At 57.4% G+C, this 20,988-nt stretch overlaps 1 protein-coding gene across 1 annotated transcript; it reads right to left on the minus strand.

Moving 5' to 3' along the window:
- Nucleotides 1-1,589: 1,589 nt before the first annotated feature.
- Nucleotides 1,590-19,875, minus strand: NPTXR (neuronal pentraxin receptor). The gene is made up of 5 exons (XM_080658540.1): nt 19,131-19,875; nt 5,440-5,665; nt 4,129-4,376; nt 2,247-2,426; nt 1,590-1,954 (listed from the first exon to the last, which is right to left on the minus strand). The coding sequence occupies exons 1-5, from the start codon at nt 19,692-19,694 to the stop codon at nt 1,730-1,732; spliced, it is 1,443 nt and encodes a 480-aa protein (XP_080514666.1). The 5' UTR covers nt 19,695-19,875; the 3' UTR covers nt 1,590-1,729.
- Between the last annotated feature and the right edge of the window lie 1,113 nt (nt 19,876-20,988).

The following is a 20,988-nucleotide window of genomic DNA, read 5'->3' on the forward strand; positions in this document are numbered from 1 at the left end:
GGCGACACAAGGAACAAAAAGCGGGGCAAAAGGCACCAGTGCCCACTCGAGTCAGGGAGCTCGCAGCTGCCCAGACCTGGTAGGTGACTGGCAGGGAAGGACGCCTGTGTCCTCAGCTCCCCGTTCCTGCCACAATGCCAGGGGTCAGGCCTCCCAGGAGGGAGGGGCTGCCAAGGTGAGTTTCATGGAGGAAGATGTTCAGGTCATCATGTGGGAAAGCATTCCGACCTGCCAGGTGGGCACCCTCTGGGTGTAGGCTGGACTCAGAGACCCTCATGGCAGGCAGGATGGTGTGGGTTCTAGTCCTGGCTCTGCCACACTGTGCTGGGTGATCCTGTACAAGTCACTTGCCCTCTCTGAGCTCTCCCCTGTCTGCACCAATAAGGGATCCGACTGGGTGGCTTTCTCAGCTCTGACATTCTTGCATGCCCGTGGGGGAACTGGTGAGGACTCAAGGGTGGGTCCCAGGAAGCCACCAGCCCATTGAGACACACTCAGACAGGCCAGAGAGCCAGGCTGGGGGCGCCCAGAAGAGCTGGTGTTCACAGTATGCACAGGAGGTGGGGCTGCCTGGCCCCTTGCCCTTGCCTCTGACTCTCTGAGCCAGCTGCTGACCCTGACCCATGCCTAGCCAGCTCCCACGTGCTGCCCGTCCCAGGACCTGCCCCTGCCAGGAAAATTCTCAGGCTTGCCCCATCCTATTCACCAGAAATCACAGACCATCTCAAATGCTCACAGACGAGGAAGGCTAGCCCAGAGAGGGCAGGGACTTAGAGAAGGCCACACAGCAGAGCTGGCTGGGAACCAGGGCGGCTCCTCCTCATGCGATGCTCTGCACAGCACTGCATGCTTCTGCTGCTCACTGGGCTTCTTCCCCCCTGAGAGGGTGGTAACGGGGCTCTGCCGGAGCCTGGTCCCCTGGGGCACAGGGCCTCTCCTAGCTCAGGCCAAAGTGGCCCAGGCCCCGTCCTAGCCACAGAGTGGGAGAAGTGACCATGCAAGCAGTGGACACAGCTGTGGGTGGGCACAGGGGTGACGATGGCCCTGTGGCCCCCTGGGGTCTTGGCCTCTAACCCTCCAGGCCAGAGCTGAGAAGGGAATGTCCGGGAGGTGGGGTTTGGACAGGCATGGAACCAATATTCAATCCACTGCACACAAAGAAACGAGGAAAGAGGAGGAGGAGGGGTGGGGTGTGGGTGTGGGTATGGGGTAGAGGGTCCATCAAGATCCCGCTGCCCTTGACTGCAGCTGGTGGAGAGGGGAGGAGGGTGAGTCCGAGTCTCCTAGGTCTCTGCCCTCCCCTTCTCAGCAGGGGCTGCTCTGCAGCCCTGAAGGGGAAGGGTCAGGCCTGTTGCATGGGGGCCATCGGTGGATGGGGGGCCCTCCCCCCACACACAGCCCCATGGGATGCTGTAGACATCAGTGAATTCAGATGTGGTTAATGGAAGAGGGTGTGGTGGGGGTAAGAGAGGGCCGTGGTATAATGTCAGGAGGGTGGGCACTGCTACCCACCCCTGAAGACCCTGGACTCACCCCAGGTGGGATCAGGGGACAGCCATCAGGGCAGGCATCCTGGAGGTGTGGGTGTAGGTGGGGGAAATGAGAGGCATGGTCAGGAGTGAGCAGGAGGGGAGGCCAGTGTGTGGGTAGGCTGAAGGGGGAATGTGCCCCCCTCCTGTAAGGTCCCCAAATTGGCAGGCAAGGGAGGGGCCCTGGACGAAGTGGCCCCTCATGCCCTAGCCCTCCCCTTGCAGACATCAAAGGCGGTCTTCGTTGCACCCCCAAAGGCCTCCACCAGCTTGTCTTCCCAGGGAAGGACGTTGCCCAGCAGCGGCCCAGTACAGTTGGCGATGCCCAGAACCTGGGCAGATGTCAGGGCGTGGTCCCACAGGTTAAACTGGGCAATGTCACCCACGAAGGCCTGGGTGGCATCAAATCGACCTCCCAGAGTATCCTGGGCCAAGAGAGCAGAGAAAAAGGAGAGGGACATGGAGTGAGGGTGCAGAAAAGATATAGGCAGGCCCTGTCCCAGCTGAAGGCCCGCCCCTATGTTCGAGCCCCGCCCCTAAGCTGCTAGCCCCGCCCCTAAGGTTCTAGCCCCTTGGGCAGGCCTTCAATGGCTGGGTCAGACCTAGTGATCACTGCTGTGCTTTCAGGATCCCTCTGCCTAGCCCCTCCTCCTCAGGGCCCTGGGTGGATGGGATTTCTACTTGGGCCTCAAGCTTGGACATCGCCCTGAGCCTTACCTGTTCTTGGCCCAGAATAAGGATCCCATGAGGCTTAATGGGGTGCCAGGCAGCCAGGTTCTCTCCGGAGCCCCGCAGCTCCCCGTCCTGGTAGGCAGACCACAGGCCATCTCTCGTGGTCCAGGCGATGCAGATGTGGTGCCAGCCATTGTCCTTCAGGCTCAGGGGCAGCTGGGCTACCTGGACACAGATCCCCCAGCTCCAGGTCAGAGGTCACAAGGCCCAAGGCTGGAGCAGTTGTGGGGGGACCAGGAGCACCATGCCCTTCCTTCCAGGGACTGACCCAAGGCTTGGCCCTCTCCTTCCTCCCAGCCAGCGTCTTCCCCGCACTCTTTCCTCTTTCCCCGCGACCTAACCAGACAGCTTCACCCAGACCACACGGGACTAGTCAGTGTTGGTTTTCATTTGTTTCCGGGTAGTTCATTCACTCACAGGCCTGTAAGGTCATGTGGGGTGAGAGCCGCATCTCCAATCCTACCTTCCCCTGAACACCTCACACAGTGCCCGGCACACAGCTGGGCTCAGAAGGTGCAGGCAGTGGCAGAACACACCTTGGACTCGGGCGGGGCACTGGCATCGGCCCTGGCTCTGTCCCCCTCTCCCCCCGCCGGGACCCTGTGGGGTCTGCACCTTCCTCTTGGTCTCGGTTTCCTCATCTGTGAAGTGAGGAGGTCAGGCGAGGAATGGCCAACATGCAGCCACCTCCGCCTCCTTCACCCAAAGCAGACACGGCTAATCAATCACGAGCCTAGACTCAGCCCCAGAATCCTCCTCACTGCAGTGCTCTCGGAGGCCACTGCTAACTGATTAGCCCTGGCCTGTGAGGCGAAAGGCATTTGCTGCCTGTGGATTTGGAGCTCTCAAAGGCTCTTTCATCTCCTCGTTCTCTGAAAGCACAGTTCAGTGCAACATTGCCGAGGCCTACTTGGTGCCAGGCCTTGTGCTGGGGATACGACTCTGCTCCCAGCTGTAAGTGAGCGGAGTCTGCACCGAGGGAAGGGCTTCGGGAACAGTATTACAATTTGGGAGGTGCAGAGCCGATAAAGGCCCAGAGGAGGAGGGGGTGTGGGAACAAAGACATGGAGTCTAAACACACCTGGATGACTATGGACTCTGACCAGTCCACGTGAGGCAAAGCGAGGGGGGAGCACAGAGGAACAAAGCCTTGGAGGGAGGCATCAAAGGGGCCTGTGAGGTCTGTGCTCAAAGGATTCAGGAGGTTCCTGGAATGGGGCTGCCCTGTGCCCTGTCCATGGTGCTGAAGTCCTAAGAAGTGAGTGCTGAGTTGGGCAGAGCCAAGGATGGCAGCCAGGGGGTGGGTGAAGGGAACATGGTTAGTTAGTAGAATCTAGATGTAGTCCACCTTCCCAGGTCTTCTCAGGACCTAGTGGGTCTCAGAAAAACTTCACCGCCCCTGGGCCCATCTCCTTCCTCTGCTTCCTGGACACCCATAAAAAGCAACCTCCTGCTGAGCAGGATTCTGCTGGGTCCTGGGAGGGGCCACTCCATTAGGGGGGGGTGGTCCTTGGACCTCTCTCCTTGTCCAGGAGAATGAGCAGGACCCCGAGGCAGACACCCCTGCTCTTAGAGCTGGCCACCAGGGAAGTCATGGAATCTCCTTAAGCCTCCCCTGCCTCCCCTGTAAGTGGGAGCCCCACACCCACAGCCTCTCTGGGACTCGAGCCCCTCTTCAGCCGGCCCCAGGTCTGGCTTGTCATTGTGCTCCAGAGCCCAGCCTGGCAGGCAGCAGGCATGGCGGGTGTGCTGCATACGCTGAGCGAGAGAATGGAGAGGGCTCCCCTGTGCGGGGCCCGGCACAGCGCGGAGCTCCTGGAAGGGTGGCCCCTGTCCCCATCCCTGTGGTCTGCACATCCCCACTGACCTTGTCATTGATCAGCAGCTCCATGGGGTCGGGGCCCGCCTCCAGCAGCACAATCTCATTGGCCTGCCCCGGCACTGAGTAGGAGAAGGGGGTGCCCTGGCCAGTGCTGCCTGACCTGGACCGCAGCCACATGCAGACGGTGAAGGCGTAGAGCTCGGGCAGCGCCTTCCGCACGCGGGCATACATGTAGTTGTTGCGAATGGGGATGCTGATCTTGAAGGCGTTGGGAGGGCTGTAGGCTGAGGACCCTGCAGGGGGCCGGGGGAGGGGGCAAGGTGGAAACGGTGGGAGTCAGTGGACACTAATGAGGGTGTGGTGGGCAGAACATACTCCAGAATGGGGGGCGGGTGGAGGTGTACTAGTCCTTAGGCACCTGCTATGCTTCCCTTCAGTTGTGCCCCTGCTTTGGCCCCTTCAATCCACAATTCACTCTCCACCTCTGCTTTCAAGAACTAACTTGAGGCCCACCTCCTCCAGGAAGCCTCCCGGATTTCTTCCTCCAGAATTCCTGTCCTACATTTAAGCCAGTCCCAGCTAAATGCTCATGGTTTTCCTGGTATCCCCAACTTGTCCATAATCCCCTATGGGTGGTCCTTGCAACGTTTCAAAGATGAAAGGTCCCTGAGAGCTTATGAGCCCTAAATCTCTACTTTTCAGATGAGGAAAACGAGGCCTGGGTAAAGGAAGCAAACTTCCAAAGTCACAGAGCAAGTCAGTGACAGCTGGGGAACGAGGAACTAGGTCTCCTGATGCTCATACCTGTATGTTGTCCATTCCGTCATGTTTCTCTGTCACCCTGGCAGGCCAGGCCCAGGTGTTAAACAAATGATAACATTCTGATTCATTGAAGGTGATATTTTGTGGGGTGCTTAAATGCATGAACTTTGGAATCGGATTTAGTTTGAAGTCTAGATCCACTACTCACTGGCTGTGTGACCTGGGTAAGTCACTTGACCTCTCTGAGCTTCAGTTCCCTCATCTGTGGAATGGGGATAACAACAGTACCATCCCTCTGTGGTTGGTGAAGATTAAACCACAAGGACTTGACAGCTCATGTGTCAAGTCCTTAGCTCACTCCCAATATAGAATACGTGCCAGAAAATACAAACTTAATAATAATGATAAAAAATAATGGTAATGATAAAAAATAATGGTAACGGTAGCCAGCAATTCTCTCCCTCTGTGTTTCCCAGCTCCGCCCACTGTTCTCTCTTCAGCTTCTGGAGAGCATGAAGATGTTTTCCCAGTGACTCCCCGCAACCCAGGACCAAGGCCCCGCCTGCTCTGCCCATCACGGGGCCCAGGACCCACCGTGCTCCAGTCCGGCTATGCGGCCCTGCAGGGCGTCCAGCTCCTTCTCCACCTCCTGCCGCTGCTGGTGGCTGCTGTGACTGAGGGCCACGCGCTCCTTCTCCAGTGCCAGCACCTTGGCCAGCAGCTGCCCCTCCAGCTTGTCCATCTTGGAGTGCAGGGCGGTGGGCACCACGGGCGCAGGGGCGGGTGCAGCTGAGAAGTTCACCCGGGCTGGGAGCTCCTGCTGCTCTCGGGGCAGAGGAAGGGGTATGTGAGGTCACTCGGAGGGAGGAAGAGAAGGGACGCGGGGCTCAGAGACCCCCTCCCCGCTGTGGGGTGACCCCAGGTGAGCTCCAGCTTCCCGTAGGCAGAATGGAGCCAGCAACGCCAGCTTCCAGCAGCAAACTGGGTGTCTAGCAAAGCATCTTAAGATTATAGACTCAGCCCGGCCGGCGTGGCTCAGGGGTGAGCGTCCACCTATGAACCAGGAGGTCACCGTTCGATTCCCGGTCAGCGCATATGCCCTGGGGTCACAGGCTCGATCCCCAGTAGGGGGCGTGCAAGAGGCAGCCAATCAATGATTCTCTCTCATCATCGATGTTTCTGTGTCTCTCCCTCTCCTTTTCTCTCTAAAATCAATGAAAATATACTTTACAATAAAGATCATAGAGTCAGACAGCTCAGGATCCAAATCCAGCTCGACTGTGGTCAGACTGGTGTGTGCTGGCAGCTGAGGGCAGGCTGGATCTCGCCCTCAAGGACCTCTTAGCTAATGGCGGTGGGGGGGGGGGTGGGGATACGGGAGCAGGGGCTGGCAGGGAGAAGCTCCCTGAGCCGTTCTAATGTGCAGTCGGGGGTGATGGCCACAGCACACTCCTTCATGACTGAAGCTGCCCCTGACAGGTCCTTGAAGGGCAGGCTGTCTTCGTCTTCACCCATTCACTCACCAAGCTTTGGGCACGGGGCAGACCCAGGGGCTTCTGGGATAGGGCTCCAGTGCTGTAGCCATCTGGGTGGAATGTGGTTAAGATGACAGATTCCTGAGTCAGACAGCCCAGGGTTCAAATCCAGCTCGAGAACCAACTTGCTGTGTGACCCTGAGCAAATGCCTCTACCTCTCTGAGCCTCTGTTTCCTCACATGCAACACGGGGGCAACTGTCGCTGTTTAGAAGGTTTGTGGGGACGAGTATGTGTAAATGCCAATGAGCAGAGCCTGTTTGTTGCAATTCCTGTCTGGGGCTGAGGAGTTGGAGGGACTGATACTCCTTTCAGCCACGCCACCCTGAGATCGGGGGCAGGTGGGCTAACCTTGACCCCTGTTACACTAACCTTCACCATCCAGAAGGCTCCTTCTCACCCCCAGGATCCTAGGAATCCTGACTAAACACAATGCCTCAGTTTCCCCTTCTGTAAACAGGGACCACTGGCCCCTCTCTAAAGGCCCTCGTGGACTGTAAAAGCACAATGCAAACTGTGAGGCTTGAACACATCAGCAGACAGGCAGCTTGCTACCTCCAGAATCTTCCCTTGACCACAGACAGCCCACGGAGGGCCAGGGCCAGCCACACACTGCGTTGGAAGTGGCTGCACTTCCCGGAAACGGTGGGCTGAGGCAACTCATAGAGTGCAGTCCACCTCAGTGCTGGAAGGGCCGCGGCCGGGGGTCCTCGGTCCCAGCCCTGCTCTGTCCTCAGTTTCCCCCCTTCCACTATGCCAAGCTTGGCAGAAGGGGCACACATCTGAATGAGTGTGCCAGGCCCACCCTTGGCCCTTTACACGTATTTACTCATGAATCCTTACCGTTCATTTTTCTGTTGGTACTGTGAGTGTCCCCATTTCACAGACAGGGAAACTGAGGCAGGAGTCCTTTTGAGTTCTCTACGATGGGCTGGGCAAAGCTGCCACCTCTGGAGCCAAAGCCTTCTCTCTCTAGCAAAGCATCCTCCTCCCTCCGAGCGAGAGGGACCCGCCAGGAAGGAGCAGGACGCCGAGTGCTTGCTACTCACACAGACACGGTTTCGAGGGAACCGTGCAGGCTGAGGGAGGTGGGCTCACAAGCTGTTCTTTTGTCAGAGCCACCAGCTCTGCCGCCAACAGGAAGGCCAGGGAGGAGGTGGACGCCCCTGATCGTGTGTGGCCCCCTCCCCGCCGTGTCTGAATCAGAAGAACATGCCTGCGCCCCCCCACTTTCCCATCTGCTGCGGGTGCAGGCTGTGCCGCGTGGGCTTCCAGCCAGATGCCAAGTGGGCCCCAGGCCCGAGATGGTGGGGGGGAGGATGATGCCATCACCCCCACTCAGGTCCTGATGAGGCAGGAAAATGGGGGCTCGGAACCCACCATCTGTCGTGCTGGGATTCGGGGTGGGGGTTGCTGTAACTGCATGAAGCCTGGAGGAGAGCCCAGGGTTCTAGTGCCGCTCAGCGCCCGTGTGCTGGGCTCATTAGCACTCACAACAAGAATGCTAGCGGCGACAGCTGTCCCCACTGTCACACACTGCGTGCCAGGCTCCGCACTGAGGAGGCACGGTGCAAACATTTCAGCCCCTCTTAACGGGGAGACTAGGAGGCCCACTTTACAGATGAGAAAACTGAGGCTCAGAGAGGTGAAGTCACCTGCCTAGGGTCACAGAGCTGCGAAGTGACAAAGCCAAACCCCACCCAGGCCCTTCTGCTTCTAGACCTGGTTCCGCGCCTCAGTTCTACCCTGCCAGTCTGGGTCTCAGCTTGTTGGTCTGCCAAGAGGGTGCAGGCTGGCTGCCCTGCCTGCCTGGAGGGCCAGCAGAAGGTTCCAGTGGCCCTGAGAAGCCTGCGAGGGCCTGGCAGGCTGTGTCGCCATGGTTCACAGAGGGACGGGATAGGAGGGACCTGCCCGGGCGGGGTGGCTCAGAGGCTGGGAGTATGTGGGGAGGACCCACCCACCTCATCTCCTTCGGGGAGCAGAGGGAAGATGCTGGCTTTAGGGTCAGGGTCCCACCCTCTGCACAGCTCACCCCTGCCCAGGACAGCACAGGGCCCAGCTCCCAGGCAGCAGCGGAGTCTGCCTGAGCCCACAGCCTGGCTCCACCAGCCCAGTGACTTTGTTATGTAAAGCTGTGTGCCTCGGTTTCCCCATCAGCAAGAAGGGCAGGGTAATGACATCTCACAGCATTGCAGTGAGAATTAAATGAGTTAACATATAACATAATGCACTGAGAGGAGAGGTGGCACATGAAGTGTATGTAAATGTCAGTATTATTATCATCATTAATATACTTAAATATCTCTTGAAGGAACCAACTGTTCTCCATCTCCAACCAAAAATCTCACCAGAGGATAATTTCCCCCCGTTGATTTTCAGAGAGAGTGGATGGGAGAGGGAGAGACAGAGAGAAACATTGATATGAGAGAGACATCAATTGGTTGCCTCCAGCACATGTCCCGACTGGGAGGACCAGAATCAAGCCTCCAACCTAGGTACATGCCCTTGACCCCAACCCATGACCCTTCAGTCCACAGGCCAACACTTTAACCCCTGAGCCAAACCAGCCAGGGCTATAAATCTTTTTGTTTAATCATTATATTGAGAAAAAAGCAAGTTACGGAACAGTTAGATACCATTTAAATAAAGTTGCAAAGATTCAAAACTAGATCGCATATTTGTAAAAGCATGAGAATGCATGGAGAGGTAAATGCAAATGCAGGACGTGGCGGCACTCTCTTGGGGGTGGGCATCCGGGTCTGTGAGTGAGGAGGCTCTGAGGGGCAGCGAACCGTCTGCTTCGTGAGCCTGGGTAGGGGCCTGGATGGTATTCTTCTTCTTTTTTAAAAAATATATTTTTATTGATTTCAGAGAGGAAGGAGAGGGAGAGAGCGATGGAAACATCAATGATGAGAGAGAATCATTGACCAGCTGCCTCCTGCATGCCCCCTACTGGGCATTGAGCCTGCAGCCCAGGCATCTATCCCAACTGGGAATTGAACCGTGACCTTCTGGTTCATAGGTCGATGCTCAACCACTGAGCCATGCAAAAAAAAAAAGAAGACGAAAAGGGAGAACATCCAAAATCAGTCTCTGAGGGTCGAATCTAACCCTTAATCTTAACTGTGGCCAGACCCGGCCCTTTTGCCCTGCCCTAGCCCACTGTCACCTGGCCCCTCTCCAGACAGCAGCCAGGGGCAGCCACCTCACTGCAAACCCGGCCGCGTTGCTTAAAGTCCTTCAACAGCCCCGTTCCCCCACCCGTAGCCCGTGCCCTCTGATCATAGCCCTCACTACCCATCCCCACCCCCGGCTACATTTCATTCCCACCGAGGCCCAGCTGCCCGGCTCCCTCTCATCCCAGGGCCTCCACACGTGCGGCTCCTTCTGCCGAGAACACCCTTCCCGCCCCTAACTCCCCTCTCTGGCCAGTGCCTGCTCAGCTCCACGTGGCGGCTTCCCTGCGCCCGAGCTAAGATGCTCCAGGAAGAGGGAAAGAGGGCTTCTCTGAGGGACTGCAGGGGCCTCATTACTAACTCATCCCTTCCTTCCTTCATCCATCCGTCAGCTCGATGTGGCAACGCGATGTGGCAAGGACAGGCACGACCCTCGTGTCACACAGGCCTGTGTCCCTTCTCGGCTCCCCCTCACTGGGTCTGTGGCCCTGGGGATGCTGCTCAGCTGCTATGACCCTCAGTTTCCTCAGTGGCAGAATGGGGGTAACAACAGTATTATGTTTGGGGATAGAAGTAGTGACAAAATGAAAGCACACATGTAAAGTCTGGCATATAAGAAGTGGCTGATGAATGTTCTAACCCAGGGGTCCTCAAACTTTTTAACCAGGGGGCCAGTTCACTGTCCCTCAGACCGTTGGAGGGCCGGACTATAGTTAAAAAAAAAACTATGAACAAATTCCTATGCGCACTGTGGGCCCAGGACGCGTCGGCTGCTAAGCAGGACAGGCAGCGGCACCCGGCGGGCCGGATAAATGTCCTCAGCGGGCCGCATGTGGCCCGCGGGCTGTAGTTTGAGGACCTCTGTTCTAACCATTATTATCGTCACTCGCTGCTATTGAGAGGCAGGAGAGCATAGTGACTAGTAGCCCAGTGGGTATGGGCCCCGGGCCAGACTGCCCCGACCGAATCCCAGCGAGTGACTGAGCAAGGTTCTCCCGCCGCTGCCCCACCCGACCCCGACCCCCACAGCCTGGTTTTGTAAAATTGATTTTGAAGAGAGAGGAAGGGAGAAGAACACTGATGTGAGAGTGAAACATCGATTGGCTGCCTCCTGCATTCGTGCCCCGCCCCCTCCAGGGATCTAGTCTGAAACCTGGGCTTGTGTCCTGACGATGCTCAATCAACTAAGCCACACTGGCCAGGGCCTGGGGCAAGGTTCTCCGAGCCTCTCTTTCCTCATCTGAGAAACGGGGGCAGTAGTGGCACCATGGATCCTGTGGGACTAACTTTTTTTTTTTTAAATATATTTTATTGATATTTTACAGAGAGGAAGGGAGAGGGAGAGAGAGCTAGAAACATCGATGAGAGAGAAACATCGATCAGCTGCCTCCTGCACACCTCCCACTGGGGATGTGCCCGCAACCAAGGTACATGCCTTTGACCGGAATCGAACCCGGGACCCTTCAGTCCGCAGGCCGACGCTCTATCCACTGAGCCAAACCGGTTTCATCATCGGCGGGACTAACTTTTAAGGCCCTTAGAACAGGTTGGCACAGCGGGTGCGCTCAGCCCTGCTGCCTCTTGTAAGCGCCAGGTGCTGTGGCTCCAGAGGTGAACAAGCCCGGCTGTGCCTGCTGCCCGAGAACCCTCCGCTGGGCCCGGTGACAGCAAGAGCACCTGCAAGAGCCACGGGCAGGGGTGGCGGGGGGAGGGGCAGGGGCAAGGTGACTCAGGGAAGGACTCGCAGACTGGCCTGGCCTGTTCCCTGTCTTCCCCTCCAGGAGCCGGCCCACCCAGGCTGTTTCCACCTAACCCGGGTGGGGAAGGGGCAGGAGAGCGGGTGGTGGAGCCACACTGATCTTTAGTCCTGGTCCCTGTGCCAATTTGGAGCTGTAATAAAAAGAAGACAGCCGGTATGGTCCAATGGTCAGAGCACCAGCCCACATACCGAAGGTCATGGGTTCGATTCCTGGTCAAGGGCACACACCTGGGTTCCTCTCCCGAGCCCCCCACCGTCAAGGCCCCTGCGGGAGGCAACCAACTGATGTGTCTCCCTCACATAGATGGTCCTCCCTCCCTCCCTCCCTCCCTCCCTAAAATCAATGGAACAATATCCTCGAGTGAGGCTTAACACCAAAGAAGAAGAAGAAGGAGGAGGAGGAGGAGGAGGAGGAGGAGGAGGAGGAGGAGGAGGAGGAGGAGGAGAAGGAGAAGGAGAAGGAGAAGGAGAAGGAGAAGGAGAAGGAGAAGGAGAAGGAGAAGGAGAAGGAGAAGGAGAAGGAGAAGGAGAAGGAGAAGGAGAAGGAGAAGGAGAAGGAGAAGGAGAAGGAGAAGGAGAAGGAGAAGGAGAAGGAGAAGGAGAAGGAGAAGGAGAAGGAGAAGGAGAAGGAGAAGGAGAAGGAGAAGGAGAAGGAGAAGGAGAAGGAGAAGGAGAAGGAGAAGGAGAAGGAGAAGGAGAAGGAGAAGGAGAAGGAGAAGGAGAAGGAGAAGGAGAAGGAGAAGGAGAAGGAGAAGGAGAAGGAGAAGGAGAAGGAGAAGGAGAAGGAGAAGGAGAAGGAGAAGGAGAAGGAGAAGGAGAAGGAGAAGGAGAAGGAGAAGGAGAAGGAGAAGGAGAAGGAGAAGGAGAAGGAGAAGGAGAAGGAGAAGGAGAAGGAGAAGGAGAAGGAGAAGGAGAAGGAGAAGGAGAAGGAGAAGGAGAAGGAGAAGGAGAAGGAGAAGGAGAAGGAGAAGGAGAAGGAGAAGGAGAAGGAGAAGGAGAAGGAGAAGGAGAAGGAGAAGGAGAGGAAGAAGAGGAAGAAGAGGAAGAAGAGGAAGAAGAGGAAGAAGAGGAAGAAGAGGAAGAAGAGGAAGAAGAGGAAGAAGAGGAAGAAGAAGGAGAAGATAAACGGGCCTCTGTGCACCAGGGTGCCAAGTCAGGGTGTGTGGTGAGGACCAAGAGGCCAGGAGATGTGGAGAAGGCTCCCTGAAGCCCCTGAGTAAGTGATAGGACACCCCCAACCCCAGGGACCCTCGCCTCCCCCTTCAAGTACTCCCTGTCAAGCTGACGTGTTGAGAAGCCACAGAATTCCCTCAGGCCCTGCCTGCCCACACACCTGCTGGGCCCTGGTCAAAAATATGCAGCAAAGTGAGGCCCCTCCCCCCAGCCCATGTTAATAGAAAATCCTGGCTCACCTTCGGCTGTGCTGGCTGTGTGGCCTGCAGCAAGTCACTCAGCCTCTCTGAACCTTAACTTCCCCTGAGTCAAATGAAGGGTGTGTGGGGGTGCGTAAGTGCTTCCACGGTGGGTTGGTGGCTGCAATCCGTGTCCCCAGCGTCTAGTGGGGATCATGTACCCAAGTTTGTCCTGGGGAAACCCCACTACACTCTCAGTCACTGACCTCGCTTCACCTCCCACTGGCAAAGACTTCACAAAACGGCCAGTAATCATAGAAAAGGTGCTCCATTCCATGAGTCATGAGAAAAATACAAATTAAAACCAGTGAGTGCACTCACGCCCACCAGGACGAGGAGCGTCTTCCAAATGACCAAAGCCAGGTTGGCAAGACTCGCACGCAGGTGGGCGTGTAGACGCTCGCTGCCACTTTGGAAAAGTGTTTGGCACACGTACCTCCTGACGCTAAATATATGCCTCTCCTGGGGCCCGGGCATCCCACTCCTGGGGACGTAGCCAGGAGAAATGAGGGCTTACAGCCACCACAACATACCACAAGCTGCTTTATTCGTAATAACCCCAAACCAGAAACAAGCAAATGTCCATCCGTAAGAGGGATGGGGAAGCCAATGAAGGCATATCCACAGAGACACTACACAGCATCGAAAAATAACAGCCCGCTGACTCACGCACCCGGGCCCAGGGAACGTCAGACTTAGTGAAAACGAGAACACCGGACATGGGGAGACAGCCGCGTCCACCGGGAGGGTGTTCAAACGCGTGTTAAGGGAGGTGTGGGGGCAGGAGCAGAGTCGTGGTGCCTTTGGGAAGTACAGATTTGGGGGGTCACAGAGGAGCCTGCTGGGGCACTGGAAATGTTCTGATTTTTTTTTAAAAATATATTTTTATTGATTTTTTACAGAGAGGAAGAGAGAGGGATAGAAAGTTAGAAACATCGATGAGAGAGAGACATCGATCAGCTGCCTCCTGCACGCCCCCCACTGGGGATGTGCCTGCAACCCAGGTACATGCCTTTGACCGGAATCGAACCCGGGACCCTTCAGTCCGAAGGCTGACGCTCTATCCACTGAGCCAAACCGGCCAGGGCGAAATGTTGTGATTCTTGATCTGGGTGGTGCTCTCATGGTATTTCCATACATAAAACTTTCACTGAGCTGTGCATTTAAGATTTGTGTCTTTCGTAAGTAAGATATGTGAGCTCTCAGATACCGTGAATGTAAGCTATACCTAAAAAACAACAACAACAAAAAAACAAGTCCCACAAGGAAGGCCCTGCCCGGCTCGCCTCCTCTCCTGCGGGAAGGCCTGCCAGGGATGAAAGGCCTCAGGGGCACAGAATGACAGAGCGAGAGGGGTCCTGCCCACCCCTCCCATTTGACAGATGGGGAAACTGAGGATCAGAGAGAAGAAGACATTTTCTGAGGTCACAGTAGGTGGCAGAGCTGGGGCTCAAGACACCAGGTTTCTTGCTAGAATGAAGGTGCCACACTGGCAGGACCAGGGGTTAAGGACTTCCCAGTGCAGGTACCCCACCTGCCAGCCACAGGGAGAGGGGCATCGGGGTCTGCAGGTGGCTGGAGGGCACGAGGTTCCATGTCCTCAAACAAAAGGCCAGTGGGCAGAACCTCTCCTGCCATGCTCTGCTGGCCCCCATCAAGGCCAAAGGGGCTGGGTCAGGGGAAGCAGCCCCCAGAGAGCAGAAGCTTCCAGAAGGGGTACCAATGTAAGAGAAAAGTAAAAGCAACCAATAGACATTAGAAAAGGCACCAATAGATCCTCTAAGTCACTGTGTTTATCTGCAGACTTCCCTGAGAAACTGGAGGCCTGGGAGTGGGTGAATGGAAGCTTAGGGGCTGCACACATATGCATCCCCCCGCCCCACAACTCCTAATCTGGGTGCATATGCCCAAGGACTCCTCATTTAAAGACCCAAGGGCCTGGACTGAACCGAGCCCCTCCTTCTACCCATTTTAAAGATTAAAAAACTGAGGCCCAAAGAGGAAAAGTGATTAGCCTAAAGTTGCAAGCAAGAAGCTCTCAGCTTTATGCCACCTGGCCTTCCTATTGCTGAGACAATTTACAGCTGGAAGGTGTTCAGGGGGCATCTGGCCCACTGTCTCTTCTGATAGAGAGGAAACCAGAGCGGGGCTGGGGCTTGCCTGCCTCTGGTTCCTTCAGATTCTCTGAGCCTCCACTTATCCACATGAGGAGTGTGTACAGCCTGCTCCGTCGGGCGAAGACTGCACTAGCTCATACATATGCAGTAAGTGCCCCATCAAGGTTACTTCTCGTTGTTCTTCTTAACACTGAGGCTCTCACACGATCCTCCTGGTTATCTTGCCAGCAGGACGAGCCTTTGAGTACTGACCCCCATCACTCACTCTGGGTGCTCTGAGGCAGCAATGGCCAGGGCACTACCAGCAAGGCCCACTGCCCTTGCCTATCTTTCTCACTCTCCGAAAGGTACTGAGGTCTGAGCCCTCCGGATCTAGAGTTAATGATGAAGAACAAGGGCTCTGGAGCCAATGTCAGGGTCAAATCCAGGTGCCACCGCGTGTGACATTGGGCCAGTTCCTTAACCTCTCTGAACCTTGGTTTCTTCATCTGGAAAAAGGGATCGAATAGCACCCCTCTCATAGAGGCTGGATGAGGATGAAGTGAGAATGTACAGTGCCTGCTACCTGGGAAGTGCTCAGCGTGAGCTGTACTTGTTAAGTCCAGGGTCTTCTGTGGCCATCAGCGTGTTCCTTACCCTGGCTCCCGCTCCAAGGTGGAAGAGGCGGCCAGCTTGCTAGGCTGGGCGAAGGATGTGGTGTGTGTCCAAGAATGACTGCTGAGATGAATCCTGAAGTTTCCTTTTACAGATAAATTAGTGCAGAAACGGAACACCGGAGCATGAGTACCTGGCCGGTTGCCACATAAATGGTCCAGCCCTTCTGGAAAGTGGTTCTTGGCCACAGCCACAAGAAGTCAATATCCTCTGACCCAGTAATACCACTCCTGGGAATTCAGCCTGCAGAAATCATTCAGCAGACTTAAAAAGAAAAAACACAGCTATTGGCCCCACATGGATCCCGCATTGAGCATCTAGAAGAAAAATAATTAGAAACCACCTACATTTCCAGCAACAAAAGAGATGCTCAAGGGACTGATGGATGGCAGAGCCCGCGACGGACCCCGGATATTATGGCGCCACTAGGTGGTAATGACCAGCGGTGCTGGCAGCGCAGGAACCATGCCTACACTGGGATAAAGGACTGAAGGGAAGCTGCAACACAAATGCAATGGTGGGATTAGATGTGATTCCCCCCAAAAAATACTTTTGACATTTTTCCATTAACAGCAACAGCCATAATAACAAAAATAAAAACATGAAGACAAACAATTTCTCCTAAGCCCTCACACATGGCTCCCACCTGAGGCCTGGAGAGAGAGGCGGGGCCAGCGTGACCTTCCCTCCCCTTTGGTAATTGGCCTGTGGGGTGGGGAAGGGATGATATGGACAGAGTGTGATCAAGGAGGGCCTCTGGGAAGAGGTGTCTCAGAACACTCTTAAATGATAAGGATGGATATGCTGGTATGTGTGTGTGGTGGGGAGGGGTGGTGGGTACCTAGGCAAGAAGGAACTGGGAGACGAGCCAGATCCCAAATGGCAGCCTGGACGCAGGCTGAGGAGTTTGCACCAGGGGAGCCCCATGGTGGCCTTAGGAGGGTCCCTGGGGCTGTCTGAAGGGGGATGGGTGGAAGGATGTGCCTGGGGGAGGGAGACAGTGACAGGCTGCTGCGAGTAGCCACAGAGAGCCGAGGCCAAGTGGAAGGAGGAGGGAGGGGAGGACCCCAGCATGCCTTCTCAGAGCACACCTGAGAAGCAGAGGACCCGAGTTCAGGTGGGGACACAGGGTTGGGGGCTGGCTGGTGGAACATCCAGAGGGAGGAGCTCAGGGAGCAGTGGGATCCTTGGTCTGGAGCTCAGGAGAGAAACCTGGGCTGGAGAGGAAGCTGGGCATCACAGCGGGATGGATGTTGGAAGCCTGAGGGTGTGGCTGAGCTCACCCAGGGAAAGTGAGGGGAGAGCCAGGAGGGGCGCAGACGTTAAAGGAGGAGAACCCCGAACGGGGGCAGAAAGGCAGAGCGGGAGGAGAGGCGGTGGGAGGTGTCTAGAAGACAAGGACATGGAAGCCTGTAGGAGGAAATGATCACTGGGGTCAGAGGTCGGAGAGGGGTCCAGCGAAATAAGGACTGAAACGTTTTATTCAGTTTATCAACGTCAGTGGTGCCACCAGGTGCCGCGGGGGAAGAGATGTGTGGCGAGAAAGTAGACCCCGACCATCTGGAAGCATCCTTGTGAGGATGTTGGAGGAAAAGAGAAGAGAGAAACTAAATAGTGTCTAACAGGGGGATGGAGTCCAGCTGAGACCAATAGTCCGACTCCAGACCCCAGCTCCTCCCAAGACCCCGAGGGGACAGGCCCTGCCTGCAGCCAGCCGCGGGAAGATGGTGTGGGCAGGCGGCCCCAGCCTGTCTCCCCTCATGTCCACGGCACTCAGAAAGCAGGAGGGGTGTGGGTAGGGAAGCCAGAGCTCCCCCAACCTGAGAGGCGGACCTAGTGCCAAATCCCAGCCGCCAGGATAGCCCCAACCTCAGCAGGCTAAGCGAGAGCCCAGGTGCCGGGGGAACAGGTCCAGGGGAGCTCAGCCTGCCAGCCCCAGACACGGGCGGAGCCACGGTGCCATCTGGGTGCGGGGGCAGGGGCTAGGGCAGGCCAGAGGAAGTTATTTGAAAACAAACAAAAAAAATTTACATTAATAAAATCTATTCCTAAAAGGAGGGTTCCCATTTTTATTTTTGGCTATTTAAAAAGTTAGTAATGTGAGAGCTCAGTGTTAAAAATAGCAGTCACTCAAACTGACTGAGCATACCTCCACCGACACTGTTCTGGGTCCTTCACGGAGATTATCTCACTTATTCCTCCTGACACCCCAGGGAGGTAGGTGCTGTAATTGTCCCCATTATACAGGTGGGAAAACTGAGACTCCCCAACTGCCCTTCACTGCTGACCTTCAGTTGTATTATTGTTGTTGTTGTTGTTTTTATTATTTCTTGCACTTGGCTCTCATCCTAGAAATCCCCCAGAGCTGGAGTGGGAAAGGGGATGTGGCCTGGCAGACAAGGCCCTCCCCACCACCCTGGGCTTTCCTCCTGCCTCTGCTGCTCACCTTAGGAGGTCTGTGAGACCCACGTTTCTCACTGTCAGATGAGAGGGTGCTGTGACGGCTCCCTGGCTGCACCCTGACACCCTGTGGGGTGGGTGCTGACACCAGCACAGACTTTCTGGAGGGTCCCTCACTGGACCATGGGCATGGCCAACCTTCCAGGTGCCATCACCTGTGCTGCTGAGCCAGAGATTTAACCGAGAGCCGCGGGGAGGGGCGTCCCTGCGTTTTCTCCCTTCCAGCCTCTCTCCTCTCTGCCTTTGCCGGGGCACTTGGTTTGGAGGGAGGAATAAAGGCGGCAGCCGGGGCTTTGGCCTCTTTTTCTCCCTTCCTTTCACAGGTCCAATTTTGTTGCTAACGCCCTTCCCTGCGCCTGACCTTCTGGGGATGGTCAGTGTCTCCCGGATGCCTGTCCGTCCTAGTCTGCCCAGCTCCTGCTCCTAAATAGGGTCTCACAGGGAGCTAGGTCTGGCAGCTTCAAAGCAGAAATGACTGGCCCAGGATCACATGACTGCTGACAGTGGGCTACTGGGTCAGATCTCTTGTATCTGACTCCCAGCCTGAGCCAGGAATGTCTGAAAAAGGCGAGTGGGAGAGGAGGAACCCTACCCGCCACTCAGTCTCCACCCCAGAGCTGCCAGCTTCCAGGCATCCTGGCTGGAAGGGCACCATCTGAGCTCCTGCCCTTAGGTTAGGTCCCAGGTACAGCCCCGGTGGGTATGGCTTAGGGGACTCTGTTCCTCCCTCGTGGGAAGGAGAGGGGGATTCCGTGTCCTATCTCCTGACCACTGGGAGTGAGTGTGGGTGGGCTGTTTTGGGGATGTCTCAAAGAAGAAAACGAAATGGACATTTAACGAGGTCCTAGTACATGCCACACACCTACGTTTTAATCAGTCCTCACTGCAAGTGGACACTGTTATAACCACTTTACAGATACATAAGCTGAGGCTTACCGCCTCAGCCACAGGGTCAGCCTCCGACCCACGTGCCCTAAGGGGATTCTTCCTTCTGGCCTGCGGGGCAGGAACCGCCATCCCTGGGAGATGGGAGACCTGAGGGTCCAATACCAGCAGGCGGCCTCCCCCAGGTCCCTCACTCAGCTCGGCGGTGGCGGCCAGAACCCGGGACGCCCTCCGGCCACTCCCACCCCGCCTGCTCCCCGACGGCAAGGCGCGGGGCGTGGTGCTCACCTCGATGCGGTCGATGCGGTCCCGGAGGGCGCGGACCGCGTCCTCCAGCTCCAGGAAGAGCACGGGCGAGTCCCCGGGCCCGTCGGCCATGGTGTCGCGGCGCGGCCCGGCGTCCTGGAGGCCGCTCTCGCAGCGGCCCAGCTTGCCCGTGAGCTCGCGGATGATGTCCTGGTCCGCGCGGATGCGCGCCTCCTGCTGCAGCGCCGTCTGGCGCAGCTGCTCGGCCGCGCTCTGCAGCAGCAGCAGCTCCTCGCGCTCGCCCGTCGCCGCGTCTCCCTGCTCGCCCCCCGACGGGCAGGCGGCGGCCAGCGGGGTGCACAGGAAGCGGCTGAAGAGGGGCAGCGGCGGCAGCGGGTGCGCACTGGCCGCCGGCGCCCCGGGCAGTGCAGGGGGCCCGGCCGAGCCGCCCGCGCCGTGCAGGGCGCTCAGGGTGCGCTGCGGGCCCGGGGACGCGGCGGCGGCGCCCGAGGCGTTGTCGGCGCCCGCGGGCAGCGCCCGCGCCCGGCTGGCCGCCAGGGGCACGCTGGCGATGATGCAGATGACGGCACCGAGGAACGCCAGCATGCCCGCGGCCAGCAGCACGGCCAGGAACTTCAGCGTGAGGCGGGCGGGGGGGCGCCCGAGGCCCCCGGCAGGCGCGGCGGCGGGGTCGGGGCGCGGGGCCCGAGAGCGCAGGGCCGAGCGGGACCGGAGAGGGAGCGGGAGGCGCTGGCGCCGGAGATGTGGCCGCGGCCGCTGCTGCCGCTGCTCTGAACCCCGGCGTTGCGAGGAGAAGAAGGCGGCGGGGAGGGGGAGCGGGAGCGACGGCCCCGCCCCGCCGGTCCCCCAGGACAGCCCTGGCCCAGCCCCGCACCCCTTACGCGCCGAGCGCGGTGGTGGGGGTGCCGCCGGGATGCGGCGGCGAGGGGCAGGTGGCAGCGCTGAGAGCTTTATCCTGCGTCGGTCACAGAGGGAGGCGACTCGATGGCCGCGCCGCGGGACTCCTGGGCGACCCCCACCCCACCCTTCCAGGGCTCTGGCCCCCTCCCCAAACCGGTTGCCGACAGCTACCTTGCGGGTAGCCCCTCCCCTTACACCCCCGTGTCCAGCTCTGTCCAGAGCAAGCCACAACCTCAGTCCCAATTAAGCCTCACCGTGGACATGCTCTTAATAGAAATGTGGAAACTGAGGCCCACTGAGGTCAGGCCGCTGTCCAAGGTCACACAGGTGGTCCTCGGAGCAGCATTGGGGCCCAGGCTCATCGGACTGGACGCTCCCTATGGGATGGTCCTGGGTGTGTGTGGGGAGAGGAAGAAAAGAGACCAATGTTGGGGGCAGGGGACTGGAGATTTTGACCTAACCTCCCACCCCCAACCTCGTGAGGGAGCAGAGTTCACTCCCCTCCACCCCCACTAAAAATATATATATATATATTCCTGCCCCTGGCTGGTTTGGCTCAGTGGACAGAGCATTGGCCTGAGGACTGAAGGGTCCTGGGTTCTATTCCAGTCAAGGGCACATGCCAGGGATTGCGATGGATCCCTGGTGGGGGTGGGGGGGGGGGGGGTCGTGCAGGAGGCAGCCAGTTGGTGGTTCTCTCTCATCATTGATGTTTCTATCTCTCTCTCCTTCTTCTCTGAAATAATAAAGTATATATATATATTTTAAAAATCTTCCTGTGATCTCAAAGGGTAGCAGAGTTCCTCCCCTGTCTCTATGGGGACACAGACCATGGAGAGAGAAGACTCCTTCCTCCGCCTCCCCCCCCCCCCGCCCCGCCCCGCAGCCTGCATTAGGATGGCAGACCCTGGTGGGCATGTGGGCCAGGCACTGGAAGGAACAGCAGGAATGGGAGTGGGACGTGGTGTGGGGGTGGTGG

Source organism: Plecotus auritus (assembly GCF_963455305.1).
Source record: "Plecotus auritus genome assembly, chromosome: 3".
Classification (NCBI taxonomy): domain Eukaryota; kingdom Metazoa; phylum Chordata; class Mammalia; order Chiroptera; family Vespertilionidae; genus Plecotus; species Plecotus auritus.